Raw genomic sequence first — 27,213 nt, forward strand, 5'->3', positions numbered from 1 at the left:
TATACGCACACTGTTGTAATTCCTACACCGTTTACCTGATTCGGATAGATATACCCTCAAACTAAAGATGAACTTTTGCAGTTAAAACTTTTTTTTCTCGTTAATTGTTGTGTCCATCTGAGATGAATGAAGAGGAGAAGCAGTTGCTTTATGCATGAGCTGAGCTCATTCACGTATCATTATCGTCAGGTAGATAGCAATGATACACATAATGAGGTTTGCCCTACAATTTGCCATCCTTTTCAAAACCATTTAATTGTATTGATTACAATGTTGTGAGCATATGCTTGAACTTTGAACCTAACTAAGCTGGACATTTAGTTTTTTTCACAAAGAATAACGCATACTGAACTGAACCGAAAACCGTAAGCACAAAAGCGAGATATGCAGCCAACTGTGGATTTTTGTGAACCGTTCCACCCCTACTAACCACCTTCCTAAACCTTCGCACAGTACCTACCTACCAAAGAGGAAGGACAGCTAGTGATCCAAAGCATACCACGTTACATGTCTTTTATCTTGGAGTCCAAAAATTAACCTTATTTTAATGTAGCTTGTACCTTCAGGGACAGCAATGGACTTCTATTAGACTCTTAATTTCTGACAGTGTAACTCTTACATAAGCAAAACAAAAAAATGGCACCATCGACCCCCCCGCCCTCCATCCTATGATAAATAGCCTCGCATTTGTAGCCCTTTAACCAAATGCAAGGAAAATTATATAACCATGCTGCGTCATTCACATAACCAAAATGGTGGACTGGAAGTAGATTTTATCTATCTGCATTCGGTGATCGTGATGCGCTTGGAGAGCATGTGCGCAAAAGGGGAGCAGGCTGGAGTTGTTGAGCATGAGCCGGGGACGGGGGTGGCGCCCCGGAGCTGACTTGTGACGCTCCGCTCTACCTCTGCTAGATTAGAGATGTCAGAGCCACTTCCCTCACGTCTGTGTCATCGGCACAAGTCACACTTTTACAGCACCGCATGCCCAGATGAGCAAACACATACACAAACGTATATATTGGGACATGTTGATGCATCTCATGCATGTGTAAGCGCACACACAGACACAGACACAAACACAATATATTAAATAATTGCTACAATGTTCTGTTTTCATGCAGTTACTCGCACCAGTAATTTCTGAATTGTGTACGGGTACAAACATAGAAACAAAATATTCATGGATGACGCTTAAAATTTACACAAGTCTTTCTTTAACACGAACTGTCATTCGAGTCAAACAAATGAAGTGGACTCAAAACCGCAACACGCATATAAAAAGCTACCACTGGACCACAAGTGACAATCATGGGGCAGCAAACCAGTCGTTAGCTAATTCCGCGAGATAATCTAATGGTTTACGTCCTCAGGGAATAGGAAATGAAAGTCGTTTATTGACGAAAATTTGGTCATTTCCAGCAAGAGCGAGTACTGTCAAGCAACCAGGAATGAGAGCACGATCTAGTTAGGAAAACCTACCTACAGTGTATCAATGTATGGAGAACTGCTGATGATCCAAAGCATTCCACATCACGTTTTATACAGTTAGCTATTTACACAGCGCGCGTGTACAAGTATTGCTTTTAAAGGGTGGGGGGGGGGGGGATGTTGGCGCTATTTGACTTTCGCCTGCCATGGGCAGAATTTTTCACCACCCCGTTTGGTTCAGCAGAGCTGTCAGCACTGTTGGACAGTCCGTGTTGGTGCGGTTGTGCCGACGCGTATTTGGAACTGAGAGTCGCCGCTTGGAATTGAAGCCGATTTACATGGGACAAGAGAAGTGAACCAATCTCTATTCGGACGCTACAGTTTATTTTTTACCTTCAAACTTAGCTTGTAGCAGCCGTGTGGGACTTCATGCACTTTTTGAGCAATGTGAAAGAAGACTTTGATTACCTCCTCTTGAATCTAGAACTGCTTCAAACAACATAAGGCATCTGCAGGAGTAGTCATGATGATTGTATGACTATTTGTTTGTTTGTTTGTTTGTTTATTGAACATAAAACATATATACAGTAATAATTTGACAGAAAATAAGGTAGATAAAAAAAGTAAAAAGAAAGAAATCAATCTTCATTCAACACAGTTATTATGTTCAAGGGAGTAGGAAGAAGTAAAAAACTTATCTAGTCCTACCCCGTTATGTGATTGTATCTAATAAATCATTTTTATATCAATCAGAAAAGTAAGAAGAAAGAAGTCTCCATTAAGGCTCATACTTTACCCTTAACCGTGATGTTTTTACAACTTTTGGTTTGTATCGGGATTATATACTTCCACACCCTGACACACTTGTGTCAATTTTCTCTTAAATTCATAATGGATATTTATATACCTTTCTCTATTTATCAACTTAGTTCTGATTTATCATTATATTTAATGTTTTGAATTTATCATTTTAACTCTGATTGATGTAGGTTGTTTGTACTATTTTTTGAATTTGTTTTTTAACTCAGCAAGCGATTTACTCATTTTCAGGTCCGTTTCGAGATTATTCCACAGATTAACACCTTTGATAGATACACTTCTTTGCTTGATGTTTGTTCTTGTTTTGAGTTTTTTGAATAAGTTGGTACCTCTTAAATCATAGCTGCTTTCTCGAATTTCGAAAAACTTCTGAATGTTTTGGCAGAGCAGGTTATTGTGTGCTTTGTACATTAATTGGGCGATTTTAAAGTCAACCAGGTCATAAAATTTCATCGTATTTAATTTGATAAATAGTGGATTTGTGGGTTCCGTATATTTTGATCTATTAATAATTCGAATTGCTTTTTTTTGTAGGTTGAGAATAGGGAGTGTGTTTGTTTTGCAGGCATTTCCCCATATTTCCACACAGTAGGTCATATATGGTAATAATAATGAAGTGTACAATGTGTACAAAGATCTCTTATTTAGCACTTCCTTGGTTTTGTAGAGGATCCCTACGGTTTTGGCTATTTTTCTTTTTACGTTATCGATATGTGGCTTCCAACATAGTTTTGAGTCTATTACTAATCCGAGAAACTTGGTTTCATACGCTCTTTCTATCTCAATTGAGTTTACCATAATTTTAGCTTGGTGTTTGATTGGTCTTGTGCCAAAAACAATTAACTTTGATTTTTTCAGGTTAAGTGACAATTTATTTCTGTCGAACCAGTTTTTTAATTTGTTTAATTCGTTTTCTACGGTTGTCAGGAGCTGTTTCAGATTTATTCCAGAACAGTAGAAAGTTGTATCATCAGCAAATAGGACACATTTAAATTGTTTTGAGACCTTGCAGATATCATTTATATATAAGATGAATAGTTTTGGACCAAGCACTGACCCCTGAGGAACTCCGTGAGTGATTTTTAGTTGATTCGTTTTTTTATTGTTGAGTTGCACGTACTGATATCTGTTTTCTAAATAACTTTTTATCCATTTATAAGCTACACCTCTAATGCCATATCTTTCTAGTTTTTTCAATAATATACTGTGATCTATTGTGTCAAAAGCTTTTTTTAGATCTAGGAAAACCCCAACAGTAAATTCTTTGTTGTCTATATTAGTGGCTATTGCTTCCACAAACTCCATAACTGCCATTGAGGTGGTCCGCTTTTCCCTGAAGCCATATTGATTCTCACTTAACAGCGCATGCTTTTGTATAAAGCTATCAAGTCTGCGAGAAAATAGTTTTTCTAATATTTTTGAAAATTGTGGTAGTAGTGATATTGGTCTATAATTTGTAAACCGATGTCTTTCTCCACTTTTATAGATTGGAATAACTTTAGCAGTTTTCATTTTTGATGGAAAGATACCAGCTTTGAATGACAGGTTGCATATGTGCGTGAAAGGTCGCACTACATATTCTATAATCTGCTTTATTATTGTCATGTCAATACAATATAATACTTCTTCTTGTTTTACAGCAGTAAGGAACATCGTGGAGGAGTTTTTTTCTACATATCTATCTATTTCAAACAAGTTTGTTGGATCAGGAATTTGTTTTGCTAGGTTACTGCCGATGTTGACAAAATACTCATTAAATTCAGTTGCTATTTCTGCAGTTTTTTCCAAAATAGTATTTTTGCCTTTGATAAAATACTCTGGATAATCCATTTTTTTAGGACTATTTCTGATTACTTGGTTAAGTATCTTCCATATTTCTTGTGTGTTACTTTTATTCTGCTCTAATAGTGCATGATAATGATCTCTTTTACTGGTTCTTATAATATTTACTAGTTTATTTTTATAGGTCTTATATTTTTTTTCTGCTTCTTCAGTTCTCAATTTTAAAAACAATTTATATAAATTGTTTTTCTTTTTACATGCGTTTTCTATGCCTTTCGTTATCCATGGCTTACTTGGGTCTTTATACTTTTTGGAGACTTTAGTTAATGGAAAATGTTTATCATATAAGGAGATTATGGTAGACTGAAATACTTCAAACGCTGTATTTGGGTCTTCGTTTGAATAGACCTCGGTCCAGTTTTGTTTTTCTAGGTCTTGCTTAAAGGCGTCGGTGGAGCGTTGGGTTCTTAGTCTTATTTCTGTTATGCGAGTTGTTGACTTAGCTTTTCTATCAAAATAATTATGAAAAACTGCAAAAACAGGTAGGTGGTCACTTATGTCATTAATGAGAAGTCCACTTTCCATTTTATGGTCAATCTTATTTATAAATATGTTATCTATTAATGTGGCCGTGTCAACTGTTATTCTGCTAGGTTTCAGGATTACTGGGAAAAAGCTGTTGCTGTACATAGTATTTATGAAGTCGGTTGTTTTTTTGTGTCCATTTGGGTTTAATAAGTCAATGTTAAAGTCACCACATATTATTCGTGTTTTCTTATCGTTGTTGTAACTGAGCATATCTGTTAGTTTTTTATTGAATGTGTCAATACATGATCCTGGTGTCCTATAGATGCAACTTATGATGATATTTGATGCCTTTTTATTATGTATTTCAATGGTTAGACATTCCATTAGGTTTTCTATTGTGTTTGTCAATCTCTCGATTTTACTGCATTTAAGTGCTTTGTCTACATATATTGCAACCCCCCCTCCTTTTTTGTTTTCCCTATTAGTTGCAAACATTTCATAACCTTCTATTTCCATTTCAGTTGTTTTATCTTCATCAAGCCAAGTTTCTGATATGGCAATTATTTTGAATTTATTGAATTTAGTCAGGTATTCTTTGATTTTTGTGAAGTTTTTATAGAGACTTCTACTGTTTAAGTGTATTACTGAAAGTGCATTTTCCAATTTTATATTAGTGTTGAATTGTTCATCCAGGTAATAGTCAGAGTTTGTTACCCTTTGTTTGTTCTGGAAGAAGTTGTTGTCTGGGTCCAAATTGTTCTCGGGATCGAATGGCTTATAGTCAATATCTTCAAAGGGTTGGAAGTCCATGTTTTTGGGATGTGAATTTCCCGCTCCCACGCGGTCGTCGCTGGCTCCCTCGCGGTCGTCGTTGGTTCTCTCGCTGTCGTCGCTCGCTCTCTCGCCGTCATCACTGGCTCCCTCGCGGTTGCTGGCTGGACGTCTCCTGGGTCCCTCGTGGTCGCTGGCTCCCTTGCGGTCGTCGCCGACTCCCTCACGCTCGCTGGCTGGCTGCCTCCTGGCTCTCTCACGCGCGCTGGCTGGTTGTCTCCCGGCTCCCTCAGGCTCGCTGTCTCCCGGCTCCCTCGCGGTCACTGGCTCCCCTGCTGTCGTCGCTGGTTTCCTCTCGGTCGTCTCTGGCTCCCTCGCGGTGGTCGCTGGCTGGTTGTCTCCCGGCTTCCTCGCGGTCGCTGGCTTCCCTGCAGTCGTCGCTGGCTTCCTCGCGGTCTATCCATATGTTCTATTATTTTTGTTGTTTTATGTCAACAGTACTGTAAAGCACTGTGTTACAGTGTCAGCTGTTGTGAAAGCGCTATATAAATAAAGATCTTGAATTATGTGGAATGATGTTGAAAGATATGAAATGACGTGGAATAGAATGTAATGATACGAAATGATATTGCCGAAAAATATGCAATATGATGGTACAAAGTGTGGATTGCTATCGAATGATATGGAAAGAGATGGAATTATGTGAAATGGTATTGTATTATGCAGAATGATAATGAATGATACTGTTGACAAATGTGCAATATGATCGTGAAAATACGGAAAGATATTAAATGGTATTGAAAGAGATGCAATGACATGGAATGATGATGAATAATATCAATTGATATGGAATCGTATGTTTGTTGGTGGTAATGTTTTTGGGATGTAGTAATGGTGAGAACAGTGAAAATTGTTCGCAAATTAAACATAGAGAATTTTAAATGATTTATTTTTTAATCTGTTGAGTGGCATTCGGAATTAATGGGTGTTTTGGCGGGGGTTAAAAAAAACGGTGTCATTGTGGTATATGGTATATATCTACGAATATCATTCATGATGACGGGTTGCAGCATAGTTTTCACCCTAAGTATACAACTTTTGGGTCATTCAAGGATAACTCTGTACATGGGGAGCCTTGGATAAACTCTAGCGCATTGTAATGCATTCTGACTCAAGTGAAACATATATTGCCATCTTCAGTGTATTTGCTAGAAGTCACCTGAAATCTCATTTACTCATGCATCAAACTCAACCGCCGTACTCGCTCTGTCCATGCGTATCAGCGTGAGCCCAGTCGGAACGTATCAGCGTTGTCCCAACGAACTAGGTCATGTTGGTGGGATGTCTTGGAGGCAAACATTTAGTTGTATGTTGGCCACGTTGGAAGACGTGGTGTGAAGCGTGATGTCAAAAGATCACGCAGCCATGCGGGTCCGCTGGCTATTTGACTCAGCTTTCCCCGCAGGAGGTCATTTTAGACATTCACACTTCTGCAAATCTATCGAGCCAGTTTCCACAAAGCAAGGATGTTTATTCGGATCTGTTGTGGTAATATAAATATTTTTAAATGACTTCAAAAAAGTTTAGTTCCTCATATGCCGCACTCAGCACAATCATGCGTTTGTTTTCTTGAAACAAAATGCATGATAACTAGCAATTATTTTTATTACCGGATCGTGTGTAGCAGTTTGTTCTGGTAAATTTCCATGGCAGGGTTTTCAAATAGCTAACCATGTAAAGGGTGGAGCCAAACATTTTGCTGTTTGGTGATTGGGTGGCAGAAAACACTCCTTGAGAATGTGGGCCAAGTTACACTGAGCAAGAATATAAACGCAACCCTTTTAAGACTTTTGTAAGGCTTTTTTCTATGTAGACGAAAACCGGACTCTTTCAAATATTGTTCACACATCTGTCTAAATTCTGTGTTAGTTAGCTCTAGTTCGTTAGTTCTCCTTTGCCAAAATAATCCAGATCAAGATTCTGATTAGGCAGCCTGATTAATTGCACAGGCGTGCCTTGGGTTGTATCAAGCCCATTCAAGAATATTTAGGTGAAGGGTCAAGCACTCAAATGAAAAACAGTCAGTACAGCGTGAGTTTTTTCTTTTAATTTGTTTTCCAATTCTACCATGGGAATTAATAGGAGGATTTCGTTTGATAATAGGGCATGCAGAGTTAAAAAAAAAAGTTTCCCAAAAGGTTAACGCTTATTGCACAACTGTCATCTTGCATCGGTTCCTCGGTCCAGCACATCCTATGCAGTAATAACACCACACAGCCGTTATAATTTATCGTTCTTTATTTATTTTTTGCAGATAACATATATTGCAATCATGCTTTTTCATAGAACACATAGACATTTATGATATATATATTTTTTACATATAATATTTTACATCAGGCCCGAGAAACAGCTAAAAATATACAAAACAATATTCTCTGACTAGACATTTCTATATTATTATTATTATTATTATCATTAATATCAACTGCATTGTTACGCTATTCTGTTATGATCATTTGTAGAGCGGAGAGAGAAAGTTGTGCTTTAGGCCTTCCGAAATGATGATGATAATATTGCGGAAAACGACAGATCATACACTTTTTTTTTTCCACAATGACTCGACAGAAGAAAAGAGAACAAAAAAATTTTCAGATTTGTACGGACATTCACAGATACATGTAGTACACAGTCTAGTTTACAACATCATTCAAGAGAGAAAATTGCAGTACGGAAACTTTGTACAAAAAAAAAAAAAATGCACCGAATCCTTCATCGTCGTAGTTTTCATTTACATACTTTGAAAGAAAATGCATAAATAAAAATGACCTAGCGGAACGGATTCAACCTGATTCCTGTCGCATGTAGCTGCCACAGAAGCAAATTTTATTTTCATCAATATCTGTTTTTTTTTAAAACCTTTCTTCACAGTAATAAGATAAGACAAGATATCCTTTATTCATATTGCCGTGCAAACTTGATATGTAATAATAGGTTTTCCTTTAGCCTATGAAAAGGAGTCGCAGGGATTTAGACCAATCCCAACCACTGTGAAAGTCGCCTTGCTCGATCGTCATTTATAATTATGAGATAAAATGCGCACAAAGAAAGCTCACAAACACACTTGTGCATACGCACACACACACACACACAGCTAGAGACACACACACACAGGACTTGGATCTGTTTTTCCAAAGATCACAGGTGAAACGTTTTGTCGAGAAGGTGAAATTTTGATGACCGTGAATTTCCTCAAATAGCAGCCGTTCCACAAATGCCCGCTTGAGATGAATAAATGTCTTCCTCAATTATGCAGACGTTAAAGCTAAACCTGTTGCTAACCAAAACGGCAATACTTACTGAAGCTTGTAAACAGTCTCTCAGAAGCCCAAAGAAAATTAAACATTTCTATTGTTGTTCACATGGTGCCATTTGAACTATGTTGCTAACCAAAACAGCAGCACCTACGGAGCCATAAAAAAACCTGTATTTCACGTTAAGCTTTGACAGCGTCTTATAATGACAACTAACATTCTAACAGATTGACACCACAATGTTGCTGTATGCGCTTACTAGTTTGATCTAGTCCGTCCCGGGTTTTTATCTAATGATGGATAACAGTTCTTTTTATAATGATATAAACGGAATTTTCCTCAATCATTGTTAATCATTATTGGAAAAAAATACATTTGTACAAATAAAGGCCTCTCTCTCCTAATAAACTTTTCTCCCTCATCTGCGGCCATTCAATTGAGGAACTACGGTATACATCTTTTTTTTTTTTTAAATAATATATATTTATATCACGCAAACCGCTTCGGTGTTTCATATCCGGGGAGCATTTGGTCACATCCACCTTAGTTCCTGAGGAGTGGATTATGAAACATGGTTCGAGTATGTTCTAGAAACCCTTCATATAGTCAGTCGCAGCCTCTCTGTCACTTTAGCTTATTGCTCGAGTACCCGTTCACCCTCTGAACTGGATGCTTTGAGGATCGTAATACACGATGGGATGTCGCCCTAACTGACATTCTGCAAGAGCTGATGACTTGACCACATTGCTCTGATGAATTTTGCACCTGTAATATTCAAATCGGCGTGTGCTCGCGTTTGGCCCTTTCTCTGTCTCAAATATACAAAACTATCTCAAAGTTATTCTACAAAAAAAATGAAATAAAGGATTCTAACAACACACTGTACATAGTTATTGTTCGTCAGAAAAACAAGACAAAACTGTCAACAGTGATGACAGTCTTTTGCTACATATCCTACTGAAGTATGTACGTGTGTGTATGTATATATATATGTATAGCTATGTATGTGTGTATATATATATTTTTTGTATCATTATTTTTGCTGTTGTCATAGGTTTTGAACTCCGCACACTTGTGTTTTTCAAAGGCGTAAACCCCCAAGACGTGGCTGGTAAACAACTGAAATGAATAATGTTGATGTCTTATATTTTGCTCCATTCGCATTCCACTTCCAGACATTTCATTTAAAATTCTCATCTACAACATGGCATCTATTTAAGGAAATTCTACAAGCCAAAATGCACCAGATATTTTGTCTTTGTACAGTAATTGTAGTCTAAAATATTGAATCAATAAAGGTCTCCAAATTTAAGTGTTTTCATATAGTTTTACTTCCTAAGTCATACTTCTCTAAAATGTATATATACTGTATATATATATATTTTTTTGCATAATGAACTTTAAAATTACACAACACTTTGTCTGGGTAGTTTCCTCTGTATGATACAACAATAAAATAAAAACAGATTTCATAAGAATAATCATAAGAATAAATGTGGTCGGGTTGGTCTCACGTGTCCCCAGGAGGTAGGTGAATGAAAGCAGACGTGGGCGTCTGGTGGTCGTTCCCAACCTTGATTCCGCTTCTCGTGGGGGTGTTTTCGGACCCCGATGGAGAACCGCTGAGACAAGAGAGACGCTCACGAGATTCTAGATGTACGCCTCCTCGGTGGCGGGGTTCTGGTTCTGGGTTTCCGTCTGCTGCTCCGGGCCGTTTTCCTGAGCCTTCACCAGCACCACCGGCTTGATCATCATTCTCAGACGCTGCAGAGGAGGGACGATGAATGGAAGAAAACAGTCTTGGTTGATTTGAATCCATCCATCCATACTACTTTGAACCATAAAACAATCCATCCATCTTTCCAATCTTCTTTATTCCAGCTATCATCTGTCCATCCATATGTCTTTGATACATAGACTCATCACTGGTTTTCATTCTTGGATTCATCTCAAATTAATGCACAGTTTTCCTTCCTGTTTGTGCATTCATCTTTCCAACTCTGATCCAAAATATCCCGTCATCCCTCCATTGCAATTCGATTCATGTACGGTAATCATTTTTGTCACATTGTAGTTATGGTTTTCTACTATAGGACCAGAATGACAGTGAACCCATTTATTGTATGAATGTAAGCCTCATATTATCAAACATGCACAACAAATTGATGGGTAACTAGTTAAGATGAGGGGCCAGTAAAAATAAATGAATTAATAAATAAATACGTTTCCTGTTTTTATATATACTGTGTATATATATATATATATATATATAGGGCAAGCAACAGCAACCAAAAAAAAAGAATGCAACGTCTCAATTTTATTAAAAGTGAAGTCGATTTGTAATCTTGGTATTTTGGCAAGAATCGCTGAGGTTGCATGTTCTCTCTGTGCCTGCGTGGGTTTTATCCGGGTACTCCGTTTTCCTCCCACATTCCAAAAACATGCAACGCAGGCTGATTGAATGCTCTCATTTCTCCCTAGGTGTGAGTGTGAGCATGAATGCTTGTATGCCAATGTGTGCCCTGCGACTGGCTGGCAACCAGTTCAGGGTGTCACCCGCCTACTGTCCGAAGTCAGTGAGGATAAAGCGGATCGGAAAATGGATGGATGAATGAATGGATGGATGGATGGCAAGAATCACTTATTGCAGGACACGTAAGATGAAGTGGCATACCCCATCTGGCCCCCCGTGCCTTGAGTTTGACACCCGTAAAGGAGCCATTCATTTTGTTTTAATCCATATAAATTAAGATAAAATGTGACAACTCGTATTATTCCGACAACCATCATCCTCCTCATCATCAGCCGCGCAATTAAAGTGAAGAAGCTTGACAGGCAGCGCTGAGGCACCGTCCGTGTTTCGTGAGCAGCGCCTGTGAGCCGTAAAATGCGATCTGATTGCTACTATTAAGACAATCAGCTGCCACTGCGCCTCCTGACACCTGCGCGTCACCGCCGACAGCCTCTGTAATTAGCGCCCATTTCCTGCCACATCGGCGACTGTCAAGCTCAGACGAGTGGAGGATCATATAGATTTGTGCTCGCCATAACCGCACATCCTTGACGTAAATGATGCAGCCAAAAAAATAGACATTAACCGCAGTTCAGTCAGTCCTCTGAATACAATCTGTACTCGTCTCAAGTCGTTCAACAGAACTCATTACGATCTCCATTTTATAAATCCTTTTATCTTACGCTTAATTTCTCGGGGCACTTATCCCATTTTCATGCCGCATGCCCACATGTTTGCTTATTACAGTAGTGTTGTGTCGCACTGCTCTGTTAATACACTAAATCACATTATGCAAAGCTGCGGCACTTCAATATCAAATGTGAAGAGTCTACACTCTTTGGCCACGCCGATGTTTTTTGCACATTCTCAAAATGTATGTGGAGGAGGAGGAAAGCTCGGTCAGTCAGAGTTTGCATTGTAATACACTTGAAACGCTCGGTACTTTATTCCAGTGCGTCCAGAAAGTATTCTTACTTTTTCCAAATTTTATTTCACCGTCTTCATCCGAACTGGATTTAATTAATTCAGAATGTTAATGGGAATTTTGTTGTTGAGTTTTTGCACATGTATTAAACTAATAATGGTCACAAATACATACAGTAAGTGCATCCGTATTCAGAGCCATTGCTCAATGCTTTGTTGCTAACCTTTGGCAGCGATTACAGCCTCAAGCCTTTTTGAATATATCGCCACAAGCATGTGTTTGGGCACTTTTGCTCACTTTTGTAGCGCTCCTGCTTGGCTCACACTAGAACACCCATGTTTTTGACCCTGTGGGATGTTGTGTGTAGAATATAATTGAAAAGGCTGTAACATTAAAAAAAAGGCGAAGCACTGTGAAGCTACACCGTACGTAGCTTGCATGTGAAGAAAAAATTTGTACAAAACAGAATTCAACCAAAATGTCAAAAGTCAACGAAAATTGCACATGGTGAGCTGCTTTCACTTGACTTTTATGGTGTGATGAGTGTAGCACCTGTCTGTACAAGATGGTGACCGTCGGTTTAGATTGATAATGCTGTTTTTCCAGTGATAACTATCTATATAAATTTAGTTTATTTAGCCGACATTAACCCATAAAGAGGTTTGAAATGGTAGTTGCTTGTTTGGTGTTTTTCTTTTTCGATGATATCAAACATTGATCATTAACCAAAAGTTCAAATTAGCAGTTTGAACAGAGTCAAGAGTCTTCACCCTGTGCTTTTCAAAGAAAAGCTCCAATACTATTTGCCGTGAGCATTTTGAATGTATCTCTTTTAATTTCTTGGCTCACGCTGCAAATATTATACCCCCCCCCCCACACACACACAGCCCCACCCCACCCCCCAACAGATGCAAAAGAGAGCCAAAAGCCAGACACAGCGTTACCTCTTTGTATGTGCCTTTGAGTGTGAGGAACATGTAGCCCATGTAGCCAGGAATGAGGACCATGGAGGAGAGGGCCATTAACCACCCTACACCCTGGCCCCAGGCTGGGAACACATAATCGCCCATGGTGAGGGGTACCATCTGCACGGCACTGAACAGGAACACTCCCTGGAAACGAGACGCCAGGGTACAAATGTCATCATCTGCATCCTCACATAGTCATCAACCAAAACCGAAATGGCTTGCAATTTATCGTCGGCCAGATGTCTGCGATATATGGTTCAAATTTGGGTGTCAGTGGACCAAGGTTATTATAAATAAAAATAATTGAAAAAAAAATGATTGAAAAAAAACATTCTCATTCATAACCAACCTGCTTTTAAAGAACAAAAACTAACTGAAACTATATCTTATGTGAATAAAAGTAAGTATAACTAACAATAATTAGAGCCAGAATGTTCATTTTTGTTTCTTTTCACTTATCATAAATTTTCTGGATTTGAAATGTATTTATTTTGGTACTGCTGTACATCCGTATCTACAGAACCAAGGTCAACATATTTGTTTGAGAATTATAGTTACCACAATATTTACTGCAGTGATCTTTTTTTATCTTGTCCTCGACAAATACTGCATATATTAAAAAAAATTAATACTAAAACTAATAAAAACAAAAGTAAGCACGAGTCAAAAAGAATTTTAAAAAACAAGATGAAGAATCGAAAACTACCGTATTTTTCGCACTATAAGTCGTACCTAAAAGCATTCAGTTTCCTTTAAAGATGACTGTGCGCCTTATAATCCGATATGCCTTATATGTGGATCAATATTCAGATTTCTTGGACATATTTTAAATGTTCTGTTAAGCGCTTTGTTACAGCTGCATTGGTTGTGAAAGCTCTATAAAAATAAAGTTGTATTGTATTGGATTCCCTTTAGTGTAGCCCCATCTAGTGGATGCATAATGCAACCGCAGCCACGATTGTAGCTTCCCTTCTCTGCGCCTTATAATGAAATGCGCCCGATATACTGTATGAAAACTGTTTTAAAATAGGTGCGCCTTATACTCCGAAGCGCCTTAAAGTGCAGAAAATACGGGATTAAAAAGATACATTGGACAAATAGATAAGAGAGTGTCTTGGTTTACTGTGTGCAGGAATGGTAACTAACCTATGTCCCCTCAGTAGTAAAGTCATAATTATGGCAAAACCTTAAGTCAATACAGTAAGTACTGCAGTCATAACTGTTTTGAGATTTTGGCTCTTGGGCTGTACTTACGGCCACGATTAGCGGCGTGAAAACAACCCAGCAGGCCTTCCACCACAGACAGGGCCGGTGGCCGATCATTTCCTCAATGTTGTCGTAAAACTTATTCACGCCTGCCAAAGAATATTAAAGCATCGTGAATCCATAGCGTCATCTCGGAATCTCCCCTAAATACAAACTTCACTTTATTAAAAAATGCGCCTTACCGTAGAACCACGAAATGGAAACGCACTCGAAGAAGACGAGGAAGAGCAGACACATCCCGCTGGCTGAGTAGTAGTCAAATAGCTTAAACACATACAGGCCACCCTACAGAATGAGACGCAAGAGGACAGTGATGAAGGGACTCGGACAGAATCGTAACATAAACGAAGGCAATTAGGGTATGCGGGCAAGTAGCAGGCCAGTCAAGTGGAACAAGATCGGGAGAGCGACGTCTCGTTGGGGAGGACATCATTGCAAACGTGTCCTGAGTAGGTCCATCACGGCTGCAATTGAATGCTCATCAATTCCTCTGAAGCTTTTGTTCCGAACAGTTTTCTTCTAGTACATGGCGCCTGTACACCATTTTTCCTTTCCAATCCGAAGTGAGCATATACACCCTAAACATAATTTTTGCCCGCATCAAACAATTCACTCTCTGTGTGTGCTTTGCCTTTTCCTCTGTCCTTTTACTACACTTTTCTAGAAAGAACAACGTTAATGATGTGGAATGACAAATCTTGATCGTGGTTTTAAATCGAAAGGTTGTTGTTTCAGGTTTGAATCAGATTCCTGTTAGCATGATAGCATGCGCATCTGGCATTGCTTTTTCTGGAACAATAGATTTTTCTATTGCACTTGTCCTCAATTGGGCTACGAGTGAGCTGGAACGAATCACAGCTGTCTTTGGGCGAGAGGCGGGGTACACCCTGGTCTGGTTGCAAGATAATCACTGAAAACAAAGGACTGTGGTTTATATATTGTTGGAAGGCTGCATTTCAGTCACGACTGTTTGTCCCATTCGACAAGAAGGACACAGAGTGAAGATGTAAACTGCTGTGTTAGCATGTCATGCTAGCTGCCATTGCTAATATTAAAGAATTAGGTGCGTGACTTTCATTTGGACTCAGATTTTGAAAAATCTATATATTTGTTTTGCCATTTTTAATGGATTAACTGTAGACTTAATTTGAATTCATATTTTTAATAATACTCAAATTTTACCACACTATATAGTCTTCTCTATTCTTTATTCTGGCCCACCAACCATTGACAGTATCAAGAGTCCTCTAATATGTATTGCTTTAATTTAGATTTTTTTTTTGTCCCTATAGTTGGTGAATTCAAATGTATTTTTTAGTCAGTTAACTCATTAAATAAATGTTTGATTTACTCTAAATTCATATATTATAAAGTATATCAGTGAAATATATATATATATATATATATATATATATATATATATTTCCTAACTTTTCAAAGTTTTGTTCATACATTATATTCGATTTTTTTTCACTTTCTGGTTAATTAACATCATTAAAATAATTTAAAGCACAGTAATAACATTAAAAGGTGATACTGAAATATTTTATTATTGGAATAAACTATTTTTCATTGTTTTTCATAGACATGTTAGCCATTTATTTTAATCTCACTCTTGCTTTTAACATTGCCTGAGAAATTATTAAATGTTTGATGGGCACGACAGTTTGGACATAAAATGGAAAGTTCACCAAATGGTAATCCCACCGGATTGCTGTGTTGATTTACCTGTGTGATGTTGGACAGCCCAATGATGTAAGAGACGAGGCAGACGATGGCGATGAAAATCTCGCGGCGCTTCCGCAGAATATGAGGGAACTCGTCTACCAGTGCGGTGATGAAGCCTTCCACGGTGCAGAACTGGAGGAGTCGCACAGTCAGTCGATTGTTTTTCATCGCAACTCTTTCGTCATGGTCACTTCAGGTTATGTCAGTACCTGGCTGTCAATTCCCAACATCAGAAGCATGGAGAAGAAGAGGATGGCCCACAGAGGGGAGATTGGCAGCTGGGTGACGGCCTCGGGATAAGCCAAAAATGCCAGGCCAGGTCCTTGAAACGCATGGGGGAAAAGGGCATTGAGACCATCCATCTGGTCATTTTCTACACTGCTATTCCTGTTTGGGATCATGGGTGACCTGGACTCTATCCAGTGTGACTTGGGGCGAGAGGTCTGACTGGCCACAAGTCAATCACAGGGCTGCATTGAGAACGTTTTCGTGTATAGCGCATGTAGTCATTAGGAATGCGTTTGAGCTACAGTCTAACTCAGCTGACTTTGGATGAGAGGTAGGGTACCCTGAACCTTGGAACGGTTAGGCGGATGTGTTAACCACTATTGCATTGTGGGTATTTAAACCCTTCGTGTCAAATTTAACTAAGGATGATTTTTTTTTCAACCCTGAGTGAAGAGGGGAACAAGTAAAAAGTTGTTTTGGCTTGAGTTTGAAGACAGTGCTGCGAATGTAAGGGAAGATAACATGAACTAAAAGAAGATGAAATGGAAAAAGAAGACGCTAAAAATAAGTCAAAAGCGTCCTTGGGGGTGCTGAATGTCGGACTAAACTTGAGAGGATTTACAAAAGATGCGAAGACATGCGAAATCACTGCACAATTTTCTTTTTTGTTTTTCTAATTAACCCAGAAATCAAAACCCAGTCACAAGTTTCCCCTTTCTGACTCAAAGAATATCACATCTAGCGAATTCGGGAGCTAATTATTTGCCCCATTCCGAGTGCTGTTGCCTTTTCTGATTGCCGAGTTTCAACATTGATTGCAATTACCTGAGGCTGCCACATCAGCAATGGGTCTCTTTGTCACGTTGGCCATGAATCCCACAATAGAGAAGATGACAAAGCCGGCGAACATGCTGGTGAAGGAGTTGATGCAGCAGACAATGACAGAATCTCTGTCGGGAGGGAGACAAAGCACAAGGCGACTATTGTCACGCCGATATCAATTCCTTATCATCCCGTCACACATTGGTGAAAGCGATGGCGGCGCGGGAGGGAAATTGGGTGAGGAGCCATTTTGCATCCGGCGCAAAAGAAATGGCTGCTTTTTTTTTTTTTTTGCCCCGTTTCTTTGAAATTGGCAGTCATTTAAAATCGGACCTGGGGGATGCTGACTTGTGTTGTTAAAACGGAAATGAGATTGAATGAAGCAGGTTGAAAACTGCACGGCAGAAATACTGAAACACTTGTGAAAAACTGGAAACCCAAATCCGCTGTTCGGGGTACAGTTGGAGTCCAGTTCTGTTGCTTAAGGTATTGGGTGGAACAAAATAGCCATTTATCCGTCATATCTTAATCATTATCTGCACGCTGACATCCTTTATCATCTCTTATCTAATCTTGTTCCAGCTGTGATTTTTATTATATTTTTTAGTACACATCTCGGTGTCTTGTCAACAACAGTCTTTGTTTTTTAATGAACCAAATGTTAAAATAAACAATCATGAAAAAACACTTTCACTTTTGAGGCAAATCATTGTGAAGCTAATCATCATTATTTTGTTCAAATTAATTTAAAATGTGGATGTAAATGGGCAAAAAAAGCAAAGACAGTCAATCAACTGAAATCTCAAGGTGGTTTGAACACCATGTTTTGTTTGGCTTTTGAGACAACCCACAACAGCATTTAAGAACGAAAGCTGTCTGCAAATACTTTCTGTCAATAAACCAAGTGTTAAACACACAAAAATGTCTGACGAGTAAGTACTTGTGTAAGTTAAATAAGCACGTGATTCACAGTAAAATGTGATTTTCATTGTGGATCTTTGCCTATGTATCCAAACGGTACTTTGTACTGTCATATTTTTATTGGCAAAGTAACGCGATCATTTTTTCATGGCAGGTTTCTCTGTAATCCTGACCCCTAATTGGTACGATTTTCCACAGGCAATGCTAATCATTCGACTTGGACGTGGCTCTATGTGCCTTTCCCAGTACAGTACCAAAATAAAAGTACAGTTAAGTACCCAAGCTGCAAAAGTCAAGGCTTCAAAAGAAGTATCTTTAAGGTTATACATAGCTTTAGAATTAGAAACTTATTTCCTTGACCCGAGTTGAAATTTAGAATAAAAAAGGTTTTCGACAAACGTCCACCAGAAAAATCCAAGCCAGGACCGAAACTGACTTGAGTCGGTAACCAGTGTTGGCTTACACAGAACCCAACAACTATTTAGCAGGATATACTAAACCTACCTGTAGACGTTGTTATTGAATGGGTTGTAGCTTCCCAGCGCGATCAGAGAACCCAAACCCAGTCCATAGGAAAAGAAGATCTGAGTGGCAGCATCTAGCCAAACCTGATTCGCAGCGCAGAAAACAAAATAATTACGGTACATAACAGTAACCGTAACGATCTAGAACATCCATTTTCTAATCCGCTTATCCTCCCGAGGGTCGCGGGCATGCTGGAGCCTATCCCAGCTGTTTTGGGGCAGTAGGCGGGGTACACCCTGAGTCAATCGCGGGGCACACAGACGAACAGCCATCCACGCTCACACTCACATCGAGGGACAATTTAGAGTGTTCCATTAGCCTGCCATGCATGTTTTGAGAATTTGGGAGGAAACCGGAGTGCCTGAAGAAAACTCATTCAGGCACGAGGAGAACATGCAAACTCTACACAGGAAGGCCAGAGCCAGAATTGAACCCAGCACCTCTGTACTGTGAGGTGGACATGTTAACCAGTTGTCTACCGTGCCGCCGTAGATGTAGCTATTGTACCTAGCGTACTAAATCTTAGGGCTTGATGTAAAGTGCACCTTAATTGTGTCTATGGAACTCTGCTAGTTGAAGTCCAACATCTTTTCTGCAATATTTTCCAAGTTTACTGAGATGTTATTCAAATGTAGCATAGAAATTAGTAGCGATACCAACATTTTTCTCAGCTAACTAGAAAAAAACCTGTACTCGCCTCGAAGGGATGGCGTTTAGGTGACATAAATTCTTCACGACTAAATGTAACATTTTCAGAAGCAAAACAACAACGCACTGCTTGTACCTCAGACCGTGTCAGTTTGTCAAAGTCTGGCGTGATGTAGAAGAGGATTCCATCAATAGCTCCAGGCAGACTGATGCCACGACAAAACAGGATGAACAGCATAAAGTACGGATATGTGGCTGAAAAGTACACCACCTGAAAATGACGGGAAGTCCTTGTTAGACCAATTTGGTAATTTTTCCACAAGCTAGATAACCATAACGCCAAGTGCTTCTGCTGTGGCAGTGGAGCACAATAACCTATTCAGCCAACAACAACCCTAAGGTAATGGTCACCACAGCCCCCTCAAAACACTTGACCAATTTCTTCGTTATGAAATAGAATCAGAGTTGATCATTGAAGCAAAAATGAACGACGACTAGAACGGTACAGAACTCTGTCAAAATTGTTCACCAAAATGAGAGGGAAAAAATATTTTGTGCTCGTGTCTCTGTCCAGTATCCATGTTAAAAGGATAATGGATCATTCAGAAAGATTGTGAAAATGTGATTGTATTTTTTTGTTTGTTTGTTTTTGTACTTCTGTATGTTATTTCGCCGCTACTTTCTTGATTTATGCAGTACAATTGAAAATATTACGTATTAACTTTGTGGGTTCACCCATGTTTGATTCTGGGATGGGAGCAAACTGTGATTTAAATGGCCAACCCCCCCCCCCCCCCCAAAAAAACCATTTAGCTTTAGAACAATTGTACAATAAAGTTGTTTGTGATAACACTATGCCGCTACAGTTAAACCAACACCGCCTCAAGTTGGATGATTGACGGAAGGGTAATGTGAAGTTATGTAATCCCCTACAACCCCCAAACCTCCAAATCCCCCGTACCCCCCAGCACGGTATTCCGGCGTGTGGCGGCGACAGCTCGGCAACCTTCAGCAATGAACCGCGCGTCTTGTTTGCAGTGATAGCTAAATGTTTCCTTTGTGCCATGTCCTTAGCCACTGACTCACTTTGCCAGTCCAGCTGACCCCCTTCCAGATGCAAAAATAGACCAGCACCCAGGCGATGGCCAGGGTGATGGCCAGGGGGATCCTGACCTCTCCGGGCTTCTCCAGGCCCTCGGTCAGCTGGTGCATGTTGCGTCTGCAAGGGCAAGGGGGTGAAGTTTGTCAAACTGTAAGCAAAATGACTGAAATTTGTAGGACAGATGTTTGTGAAAAAGCTCAGAAAAGTAGAAATATGGCTGCAGATCTTGTACGTAACAGGGATATAATAGATTTTTCATAATCGTTTTTATTTTTTACTTTTGTTTTTTAAAATTCAGTTAGCTTCATATGGTTTTTAGACCACGTTTGTAAATTTGTTTGTTTGTGTTAAGTGCTTTGCTTTAGTTTGTTTAGTTGTTTTAGTATTAATTTTAGTTGTATTTATTTTTTATTTTTTTATGTAAGATCACCAAGTTTTTTTGTAATAATAAATACACAATCATTTGTTACATTTTCATTGCGGGCACACCACGGCAGTCGCAACTTGACCGGTTAATGTATTATACAACAAAAGCACCCTCTTTTTATTTTACTGTTACGATAACACTAAATGTTATCTGTTTGAAGGCTGTTGTTTTTGCCGTGGGGGTGCTCCTGATGAGTGCTTCACAAATGATCGACATATTACAAGTCATGCCTTTGGTTTCTGATTGATTGTTTTTCCTCGAGTGCGCTGGCTTCTTATATATTAAGTTGCTGACATAAGATGGGGTCAGAGATGACTGATTGGGTCAGAGATCACGCATGAAGTTTGACTTTTTAGGCACATTATTCCATATATTGTTAGTTCAACTCTTAAACTATGTATTGTTATTTAATGAATTGTTAACTTGGTTTATATATATATGCATGTACATATTAATATATGTACAGTATATACAGTATGTATAAATAGAGATATAAAATTGTTAATATTGGTATGTAAAAAGCAGCTGGCCTATTTCCCACCATGTCACAATTTTTTGCCATTGGTCGTCAATAACAAATTTGTTAAAAAATGTCTTTAGTTGTTTCCTGTTCATAGCGATCGGCATGATCATTTCCTATGTTGCATAATGTTGCATTTCCTGTTCTATGGTTAGCATTGTAATTTTTTCATTTTCTCATCCGTGGCACCCTTTAAAAAAAACAACACACAAACTCTTCTGGAAGCCATCTTTTAAACGCTCGCCGAGCTGAAGTTTCTCAAGTTTTGCACTTGTTTGACTTCTGTGGCATGTAATGCCAGTTGAACTCTGACATCTGGGGCATTCAACTTTCGAAATCCCACAATATGGAATACTTGAGGTTAATTCGAACAATGTAAAAGGACTCTGAGTCTGCTCAACTTACTCCCAGAACTCTACCACGGCGCTGGTGAGGTTCCTGGTGTCGGGGATGCTGTAGTTGGTGTAGCAGCGGTCTGTGTTCCAAGAATTACCACAAGTCTGCCATGGCAGGTCCTGGAGAGAAAAAAAATCCTTTTGACTTGGAACTGCACTTTCCCACCTCCAGGTCCAATTCTGTGTGCCAAGTCCATGATAGTCTTTGAGGTGTGGGGATTGAGGGGGGGACATTGCGATTTCATGCTTCTCTCTATAAACAGGATGACTCATCGCCAGAATGCATTTATCAATGGCTTACGTAAAGCGCTAATTATGTGGGAAAGGAAGTAATAAATGTCATAGTCTATTTCATGTTTTACAACCTTTGTTGTTGTTTTTGTTTCTCTCATGCAGTCTTTTTGGCATGACTAAATAACGTCAGGACTTTACGTTCACGTTGATATGTTTTGTAGATCATTCGGAAAGATACTCACGGTTGTGAAGGAGTTGTACAGATAGTAAAGAGCCCAGGAAATGATGACAATATAATATATGTTAAGCCAGAAGGAGAGAACAGCAGCGGCCAGACCCACACCTATAACAATACGCAGAGCTTTGAATGAAATATTTATGAGACATTTTTGCATGGCCACACTCTTATTCATGCTCGTTATTTTGAACCTTTATTTAGAGTTTTTACAATTTTTATTGCCATTTTGGGCACTCAGCATGAATAACAAATCAACCTCATTTTTTGTTGTTATTAATTGTTGGGATGCACATTTGCTCTCCAAACACATTAGATTAAAAAAAACACAAGTATCAACACTAAATTTGATTTGGAAAAAAAAAAATAAGGAGCTTTTTTTTTTTACCTTTGAACATGGGAGCCAGCTTCCACACTCCAAGCCCCCCTATAGACGTGTACTGACCAAGAGCCGTCTCCAGAAAGAAGAGGGGCATGCCGGCAAATATCAAGGTCAAAAAGTAGGGAATCAAGAAGGCTCCTGTGAGAGGTAAAATTAAAAAAAAAGGGAGGGTTCAGTGATAGGAACTATAAAGGATAAATATTCAACAGCATATATTCCAGATGTTTAAAAAAAAAAGTAAAAAAGGGTGAATTGAGCACAGGACGCCTGTGCGTAATTACGCACGGCTACACATTTGGATTTAAGAGAAACGGAATCCGGGTATTGATTCCTTTGGAAGAAAAAAAGAACTCCTGATTACCTCCGCCATTCTTTCCACACAAATAAGGAAATCTCCACACATTCCCGAGTCCGATTGCGTATCCCACACACGAGAGCAAGAAGTCAAATTTCCCGCTCCACGTCTCTCGCTCGGGTATGTCCTTTTTGCTCTTCTGCACCTTTACCACCAGCGTTTTGGGTTTGTCGTTGGCCGTGCTCGTCGGCGCCTCGCTCACGGTCTCTGTGAGGACGTGGCCGTCCGACGCTTTGGTCCCGTTCGTGGCCATGCTCGCGTCGAGGACGAAGGTAGAAGGAGAAGGAAAGGGGCACCACGTCAGTAGCACCGGTTCGGGTCGCGCAGCCTCTCCGTCCCGGTTCACTGTCGGAAGAATGCGTAATATGTTCATCAGACTCCTAAAAAAAAAAAAAAATCCCCAACACTTTCCACTTCCAAGCGGATTCGAATGGGTTACTTCGCTTCACGGGTGGGAAAAGACAAAAAAAAAAAAAACTACCCAATTAATCCAATAAACGAACAATGAGCGCTTGCGTGCAGAGAAATGTGCAGGCTGGTCTCTAAAAAGCAATTTAGGAGCCAGACGCCACGCTTAGGTGGCAAAATGACACAACAAGGAAAAAAGATGAATGAATGAAGATCAACAATGAGAAATTAGACAGTTATAACCTCGTTTTGGAGTATTTTATAGAAATGCAGCTTTTACTTGCTGTTTTTTCTTTTTTCTTTTTTTTGCACTTCGCCGTAAAATAAATGCACGAGTGGATGAGTGTGCGCAATTACGCACGAGAGTTGAATAGTTTCCTCTTTGAAGCACATACATTTACACGTAATTCATTTTGAAATCTCCCTGTTCGTCATATTTCCTTTCTACCAAACATACGGTGAAATAATACACACATTTAGGTACGTTGACTATTTCAAATAAATAGCACAGCAAATATTGATATATTGGGGGGGAAAAAGACAGTAGCATACTTACAGTTGACTATTTAGTCTTCCTGGTGAACATAAATCCCCAAAAGTAATTCCTTGCACTTTTAGTGTGCGTCTTGTCTGGAAAATTTTGCATCCGATCCGCTCGCTGGCGAGTAAATGATCCCGAGGGTGGAGGATGGACGTTTGGCTAGAAGAAGAAGAAGAAGGAGGGATAGATGGAAGGTCGGCGGAAGAGGGTGTGCGCTGCTGTCCTTAAAGGAGTGGTGCTGAACGAGAGGCAGCCGACAGACGAGAAGACGCGACGAGAAGGAGCCGTCTGACTTGGAGCGAGCAGGGGCGTAGCGATGCGCAGCGCCGCTTCATCCACATAGTTGGTCGAGCGCCCCCCTCCTCCTCCACTCACACATACACACACACACACACACGCGCGCCGACACACATGGCAACTAGTCCAACATGTCCAGTTTGGATGGATGGCAGCGGCTTTGGGAGAGGAGCATCTTCTTGTCCCAAGGTTTTATATCCTTTCTCACCTCCCCCCCCCCCCCCCCGCAACTTCTCTCTCTTGCTCTCTCTCTTTCTCACTCCCAGACTCACCCGAAGGACATTGATGTCGTTTATTCCGTCCAACCTGATGAACCTGTGTTTGCTGAATGTACAAAGTGTTGAACGTGTCCCCTGAACACCTCAGAGTACAACTCTCTTATTTCTACCTGTTTAAAAAAAAAAGCAGATATTATAGGAACAAAATAGCTAATGAATCTCTTATATGGGTGGCGACTGGTTCGCACATCCACCTCATAGTACAGAGGTGCAGGTTTCGATTCCAGCTCTATGTGGAATTTGCATGTTCTCCCCGTGCCTGCGTGGGTTTTCTCGGGGTACTTCGGGTTTCCTCCCACATTCCAAAAACATGCCTGGCAGGTTGATGGAACACTCTAAATTGTCCCCGAGGTGAGAGTGTGAGCGCGGATGGTTGTTTGTCTCTGTGTGCCCTGCGACTGGCTGGCAACCGGTTCAGGGTGTCTTCCACCTACTCCCCGAAGATAGCTACGATAGGCTATGGCGCACACGCGACCCTTGTGAGGAAAAGCAGATAAGAAAATGGATGGATGGATGGATGGATTTATGGTGGCAGACTATTTCCTGATTCAGAAGGACGACTAAGACAACATTACTTTGCCATTAAAGACGTTTTATTTAGATCGAAACTCATGAAATAGGTTTAGACAAAAGTGAGTCAGGTTCACTTGTTGACATTAGTAGAATAAAACACCACTCAATGAAGGAAGCAAAGACACCAAGTTGATATGGCTGGCAAGAGAACGAGAGAGTACTGCAGGACAATCTCACCCAACCTTCTCCACAGTCCCTCCGCTCATCTTGGTTTTTTTATTGAGTACAGGAGAATCCCTATCATGCTTGTTCTGCAAAAGCTCATGTGTCATATGCCATGCAAGGCGAGACCTTTTTTACTTAATCATTTATTTTTCCCCCTTATCAACCCTCAGCAGCTGTCATCATGTGCCAGTCGTGGATCTGATAAGGGTCTGCTGTGCCTCAATGTGGGCATCCAAAGTCGTCTCCACCCAAATTTCTTCACTGCAAACAGCCTTTATTATGTTCAACAAATGTATCACTTCTCACTGCCAACAGCTCTAACAAGAACAAGCAAATGTATGATTGAGAGATACATACATAAAATTATTCCTTCGCTGAGGAAAAAAATTGAAAATAATTTGACCACCTCGTCAGTGACATCAGTGTCTGGATTCCAATTAGCCAATGTCGCTATTTGGAACATCTATGGTTTAATGCAGCTCCTTGCAAGTTTGTGTTTATTTGATTATTTGCCCGGTTCAACACACGGATTAAAGTACATTAGCATCTGTGGCCCTCTCAGCACCTGAGCCACGGCGTATATGCAACCAACATGTTAAATATTTTACACTTGTCCACCTTTACATGTATGGACACACCTTTCTCATATTTTTTATCATGTCATTTGTGGCGCTTGTGTGGCGGGTGAAAGTGAAGGCTGTAAGCCTGCGTGTTTGCCTTTTCCCAGACTCTATTACCACCAACTTCCTCTGTAATTACAAGCTCCAGTGCACACAGGCTCGCTGTCAGGTGGGGTAGACCAGCGCCACCAGCTCTCTAACCCATTCGTACCCACAACCGCCCCCTCCGCCGCAGGACTGAGGCGCACCCATCAGACCATCGGGATTAGAAACGCAATTTTTTTTTTCTTTCGGAGTATCACAAGACAGTTCACTCACCCCTCATTGGCTTGCCATCTGGCGTCGCTGCAGCAGTTGGGTGCAGCCTTCATCTTGGCACATTCAGAGAAGAAAGAAGAAAAGAAATCCATCCATCCAGCCATCCATTTTCAAATCCGCTTATCCTCACAAGGAGCCTATCGCAGCTATCTTTGGGGGACACCCTGAACCGGTTGCCAGCCAATCGCAGATCACACAGAGACAAACAATCATTCGCGCTCACAATCACACTTGGGGACAATCTCAAGTGTTCCATTAACCTGCCATGCATGTTTTTTGGAATGTCGCATTATTTTACAGGGCCACAGCATTCAAGGCAACATCAGTGCAATTTGACTTTTCATAGGTAGACAGCCAACTTGGCTTCCCTGATTAGAATATTTAAGATATGCCGCTTAAATTTGCCCTCTTGTGTTTGCTCCCACAAATAAACAGAGTGACAGACAAAAGGGCACCCCAAAAGTTCAAAACATTTATCAAGAATTTCCTTTTCCTTCCACTCTCAACAACAAGATGGAAAATGTGTTCATGCAAATTACAGAGAGCACAATCAGTAAAAATAGCAGGGTAAAAAAAAATGCATTGGTTGCAGTAGCACCGTCCAAAATCTTCCATTGTAATAGAAGAGGAAGGAAGGGGATTGAGTGACTGGTGCAAATAATAGACTGATGTGAAAACACCAAATCATCATGTCTCTTTGGCGGTTTAATCCCCTTCTCATTGGCCGCAATCCGTGTGAAAACTCTTCATTCAGGATGTTCCACGACGGAGTTTCATTCTGGAAGACGCGGCACGACATTAAAAAGCAACATTTTCACTTGATCTCGCGCACCCCGGCACCCTGTTTGGGGCCTGGGCGCTTCTTATCATGTTGTGCCAGAAGCTTGAAAAAAAATAAATAAAATTCTGCCATCTTTGGAGTTCAGGCACTCTTCCCTATCAAAAACAAATAAGGGCATTTAGTCCTTCAAAGAACACTCATTTTCCACTCTTAGCAATCACCCAATGTGCATGACTGAGACGCATAGTACTATCCGGTCTATCCTAATTAGATAAAATTTGATTCCACTGCATTTTATTTTGGGGATGAATGTACTTTTGCAATCCATATTTTTTTATTTATTAAAACAAAACAAAATACTTACACCTATGTGCCACTTTCTCTTGGTAAGTTA

General features: G+C 40.0%; 1 protein-coding gene across 1 annotated transcript; it reads right to left on the reverse strand.

Annotated features, from left to right (window-relative positions):
• Positions 1 to 7,611: 7,611 nt before the first annotated feature.
• On the reverse strand, positions 7,612 to 24,243 carry slc6a1b (solute carrier family 6 member 1b). Its single transcript, XM_086117603.1, has 15 exons — positions 23,803 to 24,243; positions 22,845 to 23,183; positions 22,490 to 22,621; positions 22,109 to 22,209; positions 21,643 to 21,752; positions 20,275 to 20,407; positions 19,325 to 19,459; positions 18,520 to 18,623; positions 17,098 to 17,222; positions 16,254 to 16,366; positions 16,045 to 16,176; positions 14,499 to 14,601; positions 14,305 to 14,405; positions 13,027 to 13,194; positions 7,612 to 10,409 (listed from the first exon to the last, which is right to left on the reverse strand). Exons 2-15 carry the CDS (start codon positions 23,089 to 23,091, stop codon positions 10,296 to 10,298), a joined length of 1,818 nt encoding a protein of 605 aa, XP_085973729.1. The 5' UTR covers positions 23,092 to 23,183; positions 23,803 to 24,243; the 3' UTR covers positions 7,612 to 10,295.
• Between the last annotated feature and the right edge of the window lie 2,970 nt (positions 24,244 to 27,213).

The sequence above is a fragment of the Hippocampus guttulatus genome, chromosome 8 (genome assembly GCF_054856545.1).
Source record: "Hippocampus guttulatus isolate MCC_2025c chromosome 8, RoL_Hgut_1.0, whole genome shotgun sequence".
Classification (NCBI taxonomy): domain Eukaryota; kingdom Metazoa; phylum Chordata; class Actinopteri; order Syngnathiformes; family Syngnathidae; genus Hippocampus; species Hippocampus guttulatus.

Excerpts from the sequence above, each read along its gene's own strand:
- slc6a1b (XM_086117603.1), bottom strand. The coding sequence starts at position 23,091 with ATGGCCACGAACGGGACCAAAGCGTCGGACGGCCACGTCCTCACAGAG. Across the intron at positions 18,624-19,324 it reads ACAAACTGACACGGTCTGAG|GTTTGGCTAGATGCTGCCAC; the intron begins GTACAAGCAGTG and ends GCTGCGAATCAG. Across the intron at positions 17,223-18,519 it reads TTCAATAACAACGTCTACAG|AGATTCTGTCATTGTCTGCT; the intron begins GTAGGTTTAGTA and ends CCCTCCCGACAG.